The 8,043-nt window shown below is 35.1% G+C and overlaps 1 protein-coding gene across 1 annotated transcript; it reads left to right on the forward strand.

Annotated features, from left to right (window-relative positions):
* Window positions 1-514: 514 nt before the first annotated feature.
* Window positions 515-6,855, forward strand: LOC112707257 (autophagy-related protein 18f). Its single transcript, XM_025758928.3, has 8 exons — window positions 515-1,712; window positions 3,172-3,636; window positions 3,721-4,140; window positions 4,404-4,637; window positions 4,728-5,531; window positions 5,627-5,793; window positions 6,006-6,373; window positions 6,485-6,855. Exons 1-7 carry the CDS (start codon window positions 1,488-1,490, stop codon window positions 6,343-6,345), a joined length of 2,655 nt encoding a protein of 884 aa, XP_025614713.1. The 5' UTR covers window positions 515-1,487; the 3' UTR covers window positions 6,346-6,373; window positions 6,485-6,855.
* Window positions 6,856-8,043: the final 1,188 nt, after the last annotated feature.

The raw sequence follows: 8,043 nt of genomic DNA on the forward strand, positions 1-8,043 counted from the left end.
TTTTTTGTTGATTACTTAAATAATTACTTAAAAAAATAAATATACTTAAATATTTGTATAAAATATTTTATATGATTTATTAGAAGATAAATTTCCTAATAAATAAAAATTGTTGATGATTCCACAAATACCAGATAAATAGAATTTGTTGGGGTGAACGGTAAATTTTAAAAAAATGTTTTTTCATTATTTTCTAAAAATACAATACAAATGAAACGAATTCCAAAAATTATATCTTAATAAATAATAATATTATCCTATTCTTTGAAAATTACCAAATTCAGAGTCATTAAACGCAGCCTAAAACTAGTGTTTGAAAAAACTCTTTGACAGTGGTTTTTATATGACATTGCAACAAAGACTGAGACGCGTAGTCAGAGAAAGATTTAGAGAGAGAAACACAAGTGAAAATGAAACCACCTTAATTAATTAACTGGGAAAAGAAAAAACTATAGAGAGTAAAAAAAAAAAAAGGAAAAATATTAAAAAAAAATCAAATAAACACAATAACTTCAAAAGCCAAGCACCATTACCAACAACATAACTTCAAACCAAACCTAACTAAAAAAAATTTCAACTTAAACAAAAAAAAGAACGAAAGTTGAAGAAAAAAAAAAATCTTGCCCTTTACACAACACACAGAACACAAGAGACGTGAACCAAGACGCTTTTTTTTTTCTTTTTTCCATTTTCAATTTCCTCAAATTATTTTTTTCTTCCTTCCTTCTTCGTTATCCAATTCCTCTAATTCCGAAATCAATCTCTCTCTTTCTCTCTCTAACCTTTTTTTTTTCTCTCTCTTCTCTGATCGGTTCTTCGGCGATTGTTCGGCAGTTTCTGTTTCCTCTTCAGCCTAAAAGGACAAAAACCCTTTTTCAGTATTATTCATTTCTTATCATCGTACATAATCCAATAACATGTATATGTGTATATTTTAGGGGAAAAATCATTTTAGACCAAAAAAGTTATTTTTTTCATCGATTTTTTTGGTAATTGTTTTTTAAATTTCAATTATATTGTTCATTTGTGATTAGTAGCAAAATCGTTGTGAATAGTGGAGTAATTTAATTTGATTGTAGCTTGAAGGAAAAGGCCGAATCATTGTTTTTCCTTTTCCACCGGTTCCTTCCTTGTCTTCTGTTGTTTTTTTTTTTAATTTGTTTTTCGTGTGTTGATACGGAAACCAGAAAAAGACAAAAGAGGAAATTTTTGGAGGATTGAAATCGTGTTTTGATTTGGGTTTGTTGTGAATTTGGTGGGTTAAATTGAAAATTTGGAAGCTTTTAGAAAAATTGGAGATGGAGGCACTTGTGTGAATTTTCTTTTCCCCTTTTTTTGTGCTGTCCATGGTGGAAGAGGGTGAAGACGTGTTGATGGATTAAAGGGGAGGGTGCACACTTTGGGAGGGTTGTGAATGTTTGAAGGTGAATTTGAAGAATCTGTGATTGTTGTGTTTTTGGTGAGTGGCTATATTTCTCTCGCTGGTTATGGGGATGAGGAGTGATTCACAGAAACAACAAGTTCTTCATCAGGGTGTTGGTGGTGGTGCTGCTACTGCTGTTGGTAGAACCAATGGCTTTATTCCCAGCTCCTTTCGTGCTATCTCTAGCTACCTAAGGATTGTTTCCTCTGGAGCTTCAACTGTCGCCCGCTCGGCTGCATCGGTTGCTTCATCAATTGTTGATAGGGATGATGATGCTGACCATGATCAGGTATGTGTTGGAAGAGTTTTCTAGATTTTGAGGATAGTTGCTAGACTGGTCATGGTAATTAATTTATGATGAGTTTAGATTTTGATGATGTTAATTGGTTTGCATTTATTGGTGTCCCTTTATGGTATTACCGAATTGATATATCCAAGAATTAATGTATTTGTATGTAACTTATGTCTGAATATATTGATTTTTAATTGTACCAATTTTGTCAATCTGGCACAACAGTGGGTGGAGGGAGCATTTAAGTGTTATAAATTGTTAAGTGATTGTGTCAAAAGCTGATTACAGATTACAGTGAAGAGTTCAATTTCATCAGGTTTAAAAGGATGGATATTTGGTTAGAACTTAGAAACCCAATTGCATATTTGAATGTAGTTGCTTTACTCTGTTGGCATTTCAGTTCCTTTTAATTAGTAATTTACTTTTTAGTACCGTTTTGTGCTTGAATAAGGAGCTATGGTGCATATTTTTAAAGAGAGTTTGTAGTATGTTGTGTGCAACTGCAACTCTTCATTTTGGGCCTGTCCAGGGTGAAGATTTTATTCTGTGGAAATTAGGCTCACTAGTGCACTTGCTGATGAAGTTTTGCTGTTGCTATTTTATGAAGTTGTGGGTGAGCATGTGCCTTGTTTATTCGTTGTGTTTATTCTGCAATGATACTTTGTAGGATAGAATTTTGAACATGTTGATGCAGGGACTATTTTAAGAGAATAGCGCAACGGGTTTTTGCAATTTGGATAGACAGTTATCTTAATTTTAAGGACACAGTTGTCTTAATTTTAAGGCATCCTTTGTGGTTGTACAGCTTACCTGTTTTTGTTGAACTTTGACCTTGCATGATCACACTAGAACTAAAGATCTTTTGAGATTTGAAATTTCTTGTAGCTCACCAATTTTTTGTACCTCATTCGGGATTATCCATATTAATCTTCTTAAACGAACTTAATGTGTTATTATAATGGATTCTGAATTTGACTGATTTACCTAACTCCTTTTCTTTATATTGGGTTGGTTTAGTTAAACTGAATGTAATATGTCGTTGATGTCTTGCATACATATGGTACAATAAAATTACATTCAGATATTTTTGTGTTAACTTTAATTATAAAGTAAGTTTTGCAATTGCCAATCAAGTTAACTTGGCTATTGGAATAGTCAAGCTGTTTGATGAATTTCGTTTGGACTAGTGGATTAGTTGTTGGAAAGGGAATGTAAATTTTAATGGTTTGATCCATCAAGATTCAAGTGAGTGTCTAGAGAACTGCTATCCTTAATTACATCAAAATAATGTTCTTGATGTAACACTTTCTCAGCACAGCTGGATCTGATTTCTTGATGTGACATCAATAATGTTTATTCATTTCTTATTAGTGGACAATAATTGATTATTCTATCCTTTCACATTTCCAATCTATTACTAGCAGTGATGTCTGATTTCAATTCTAAATTCGCATAGGTATTCTGGGCGGGATTTGACAAGTTGGAGAGCAAGGGTGGAATCTTGCAGCAGGTACTTCTTCTAGGCTATCGTTCTGGCTTCCAGGTTTGGCATGTTGATGAATCAAACAATGTACGTGACGTGGTTTCCAGACATGATGGTCCTGTTTCTTTTATGCAAATGGTTCCAAATCCAATTGCATCAAAGAGATCAGAAGACAAGTTTGCAAATAGCCGCCCACTGCTGGTAGTTTGTACCGATGGATTCTTTGCCAATGGTACCAATGTTCAGGATGGGTCAAATGCCCCTTACAATGGGGGCACTTCGAACTCACATGACCAAATGAATGGCAACTATCTGCCAACCACTGTTCAGTTTTATTCTATGAAATCCCATGCTTATGTCCATGTACTGAAATTTAGATCAGTTGTCTATTCGGTGAGGTGCAGTTCTCGAGTAATTGCTGTAGCTCAATCCACTCAGGTATACTTTCTCTTTTATTTTTGTTTATCAATTGCCTTCAATACCTGCTTTCTTGAAATAACTAATGGAGTCATTGTTTCACAGATACACTGTTTTGATGCTACATCTTTAGAAAGGGAATATACGTTACTTACCAATCCTATAGTCATGAGCTGTCCCGGTTCTGGTAGCATAGGCTACGGACCACTTGCAGTGGGTCCAAGATGGCTAGCATATAGTGGAAGCCCGGTTGTAGTCTCTGCCTCTGGGCATGTCAGCCCACAACAGCTGACACATTCTTCAAGCCTTCCTGGTTATTCTTCAAATGGGAGCTTAATTGCGCACTATGCCAGAGAGTCCAGCAAGCAGCTTGCTTCAGGAATTGTGACCCTTGGAGATATTGGATACAAGAAACTTTCCAGATACTACTCTGATAACAACGGTTCATTACAATCTGTAAATTCTGGCCCAAAGGGCAATGGAATCATTAATGGCCATTCAACAGATGCCGATAACATTGGAATGGTGAATATCATTGTTCTTGATCTTGTCTTTACTCGTATATCATCATGTTCCATGTATTGGTCTGTGCTTTGCTAGCCTATGACTGTACCTTAAAGTATATTGTTATTGAAACTGTATCTGGTGTCTTCAGAAGTCTATTGCAACTTTGCTAGTGCTTTTGAGGCTTACATGTTACTTTACCTAGGGTGGAAGCATCATTATTTTTTGTCTTTGCAGCTCCATTGCTATATACTAAGGATACCTTTGTTATTTTTTCCTTTCAGGTCATTGTTAGAGATATTGTTACAAAAAACGTCATCACCCAATTCCGGGCCCACAAGAGTCCCATTTCTGCTCTATGCTTTGATCCTAGTGGCACCATATTAGTGACTGCTTCAGTCCAGGGGCATAATATCAATGTTTTTAAGATAGTTCCCGGACATGAAAATTCATCAGTATCTGACGCTGGTCTTTCCTATGTTCATCTATACAGGCTACAACGTGGCTTCACAAATGCGGTCAGTGCATTTTTGTTCCCACTTGCCCTTGGGTTTAAATCATAATCACTCTTCTTTTCATAATCACTCTCCTTGTGGTGGCTTTTTCAGGTTATACAAGATATCAGTTTTAGCAATGATAGCAAGTGGATTATGATTAGTTCCTCAAGGGGCACTAGCCATCTATTTGCCATAAATCCTCAAGGAGGATATGTAGATATTCAATCTTATGATGATAATCCTATGCCAAAAAATAATGGAATGGGAGTTATGACTAATCAAGCAATGCGCAGGTCTCATAGTTCAGTAGTGCCTCAGCAGCAGAGCCTTATCGCCTCTGGGCCTCCAATCACACTTTCTGTAGTAAGCAGAATTAGGAATGGAGCTAATGGCTGGAGAGGAGCGGTAAGTGGTGCTGCCGCAGCTGCAGCTGGGAGGAAGAGTTTGCTCTCTGGTGCTATTGCTTCATCTTTCCGTAATGCCTTATATGTTGACAGGAACCATTCCAAGGCAAAGAATCATCTTTTGGTCTTTTCACCTACTGGGTCCATGATACAATATGCTTTGCGGACAATAAATGGTCAAGATTCGACCATTGTTTCGGGAATAACCCCGGCTTATGAATCCATTCCGCAAACTGAGGCAAGATTAGTAGTGGAAGCTATCCACAAGTGGAATATATGTCAGAGACATAGTCGGAGAGAAGATAATGTTGACATATATGGCGAGAGTGGAATTTCCGATAGCAACAAAATATATCCTGAGGAAGTGAAGGCCGACAACGTCGTCAGCCCTAAAATCAAGAATGGGGTAAAGAAAATGAATCTCTCTCTTGAGGAACAGCATCATTTGTATATTTCAGAAGCTGAATTGCAAATGCATCCTGCTCAGAGACCATTGTGGGCAAACCCAGAGGTATATCATCTTAATTTGGACTGATTTTAAGGTTTGATTTTGCCTTTTGCTTTAACATTTAAAATTTTAAATGCATAATCCTGTTTGTCAACCAGATTTATTTTCATTCAATATCAAAAGAATCTGCCATAATGAATGAAGCAGCATCTTCAGGAGGCGAATTTGAGATCGAAAAGCTTCCAAGTCGCATGATTGAATCTAGGTCGAAAGACTTGATTCCAATTTTTGACTATATACAGACCCCGAGAGTGCAACAAACAAGGTTTGATGACAAATTAATTTAATAATTAGTTTAGATAGGTCAAAAGCTTTAGGTATTAAATGTCGGTGTGCTGCTTATTGTTATACTTAACTAGCATATCGTTACCCGAATTTGTACGAAAATTAATGCTTTCTGATAAGTAGTCTAGTTTGATGAAGGAATTTCACTGGCTTGATTCTTGATGGATAACTAAAATTATGGCTGTCTTGTAGGACTACTGCTACAGATAACAAGACTAATGAACAACTGTCACGTCAAACTTCATCACTGTCTAATAATGGCAGGATTTCACCGGGTGCTGTTTTGGGATCTCCTGAATATGTTACCAATTCTGTTGGCGATGTTGCTGAATTTAAAAGCGAGTCTGAAGGAACCGAATGGGATGCTCATTTTGCGCTGCCTGAAATGGGGGCCTTTGTAAATAGCAATGACACTGTCAAACCAAATACTCAGCATGAGATTGTAAATAATATAAAGGAGCATCTAAACATGGAGGCCCAGCTCATGTATGTAAATAGTAACACAAGGCCTCTGAATGAAGAATCATTTTAAAGGAAGACAGAGATGAATTTGATTCAAGGTAACATTTTCATTTCTGATGTAGAATCTTCCAACATGAAAATAGTATGTTGAACTTGTTGCTATATTTGCTGATGATGTGTTTTGTTGGCTTCCCTTGCAATTCATTCAGGCTTGAAAATATTCTTTGATTTGGCACTGGAGGCTTAATTAACAATGTTGATATATAATATGCTTGAAGAGGTAGAGAAGTTTGAGGAGTAGGGGATTGACTACGATGCAAAAATTGTGGATACCATGTTGTTGCCTTTTCCTTTTCCTTTTCCTTTTTCTCTTCACATTGTAAATAACAGACAGATGTATATCAATAATTAGTTGTAATGTGTAAATAATAGAATCACCTTGTAACTTGCCTTTCTATTTTCATTCTTCTATTCAAGTTACATTGGTTTCCCCTATCACTACACTGTGGCTTTCAATTGTAATTCTTAAGCAACATATAAAGTTGTATATTAATAATAATAGAGATAACTTATATGCTAAGTGCTCGTAATTTACACTGATGAGTAACTTGTATCACATGAGAAGTATAGAAATCCTCATGATGAGAGTTTATAAGGCCTTAACTCTCCAATTATAATAGATAGTATAAAACATGTCTGTTAACATTGTTTTATTAATCTGTTTCTAGTTCTAAACACATTTTTTGGTATATTTACTTGTGTGTTTGTGTTGTCTTAGGTGTTAAATATTGTTCTATAGTAATAATTACTCACATTTTAAATGTGTACTACAACTTTGCACTCGCTAAGTGGCATATATGATGTGATTATACTTTTAACATGTTTGTTTTTCTAATTACAAATTTACTTGCTTGGAGAAAACCTCCTTTCTTGTTCAAACCTTAATTTTGGGGTTCCATATAATGAAAATTCAAACTCACACTCCATAAGTGATGATATACAAATGCAAAACATTGATATTTGTATTGCAAATGCTGTCATTTTCAAGAATCACAATTTTTATCACTGTAGATGCTAATTACAATCCTTACTTGGTCAAAAACCTCAACTAGGAATCTACATATTGGTCATGTTCCATATAACCTTGTTACACAATAGACAGCTCAATCAGCCAAGGATGAAGGATCTTGACACTTGGTTTTTCCTCCAATGCAAGTCATTCCCATTCAAGCTTCCCTTCCATGCCAAATTAGCCCTTCTACCTAGTCTTAGGAATATTTTCACTTCACCTCCTAATTGTATTGTTGAAAAAGGATTTAATTATCAGAATTTCCAAACTTGATCACAAGGTAACTACTTAAAATCTTAATTAGATATTCTTAAATTTTAACATTTTAGTCAGTTTCTAATTTCTACTCTCTCTTTTTTCTCTATAAGGGCAAGCCAACAACCTTATTAACATTAGTATATAAGGCCTAATTTCTCTAATCATTACACCCAAAAAAAATGTTGTGATTGTAATGATTAGACCCACAAAAATGTTAATGAGATCATAATATTACTAGTTTAGGTAACCAACAATACTATAGGGTCCAAAAGGCTATTGTAATTAAAAAACAAAGATATCTTTTTAAAAAAACAGAGAAATGTAAAATGTTCCTTGACCTACACAGTTATACATGAAGTGGTTGAGCTTTTTTTTTTTTTTTTGGTTTAGCACTAATGAGTTAGTAGACGTGCAAATAAAGTATTTGGAATCACAACAAAC

Source organism: Arachis hypogaea, chromosome 8 (assembly GCF_003086295.3).
Source record: "Arachis hypogaea cultivar Tifrunner chromosome 8, arahy.Tifrunner.gnm2.J5K5, whole genome shotgun sequence".
In the NCBI taxonomy this organism is placed as follows: domain Eukaryota; kingdom Viridiplantae; phylum Streptophyta; class Magnoliopsida; order Fabales; family Fabaceae; genus Arachis; species Arachis hypogaea.

What these genes read in the sequence shown, in the direction of transcription:
- LOC112707257 (XM_025758928.3), top strand. Translation starts at nt 1,488, where the DNA reads ATGGGGATGAGGAGTGATTCACAGAAACAACAAGTTCTTCATCAGGGT. An exon ending in ATGCCGATAACATTGGAATG is followed by an intron (nt 4,141 to 4,403) that starts GTGAATATCATT and finishes TTTTCCTTTCAG; the next exon opens with GTCATTGTTAGAGATATTGT. An exon ending in AACGTGGCTTCACAAATGCG is followed by an intron (nt 4,638 to 4,727) that starts GTCAGTGCATTT and finishes TGGCTTTTTCAG; the next exon opens with GTTATACAAGATATCAGTTT.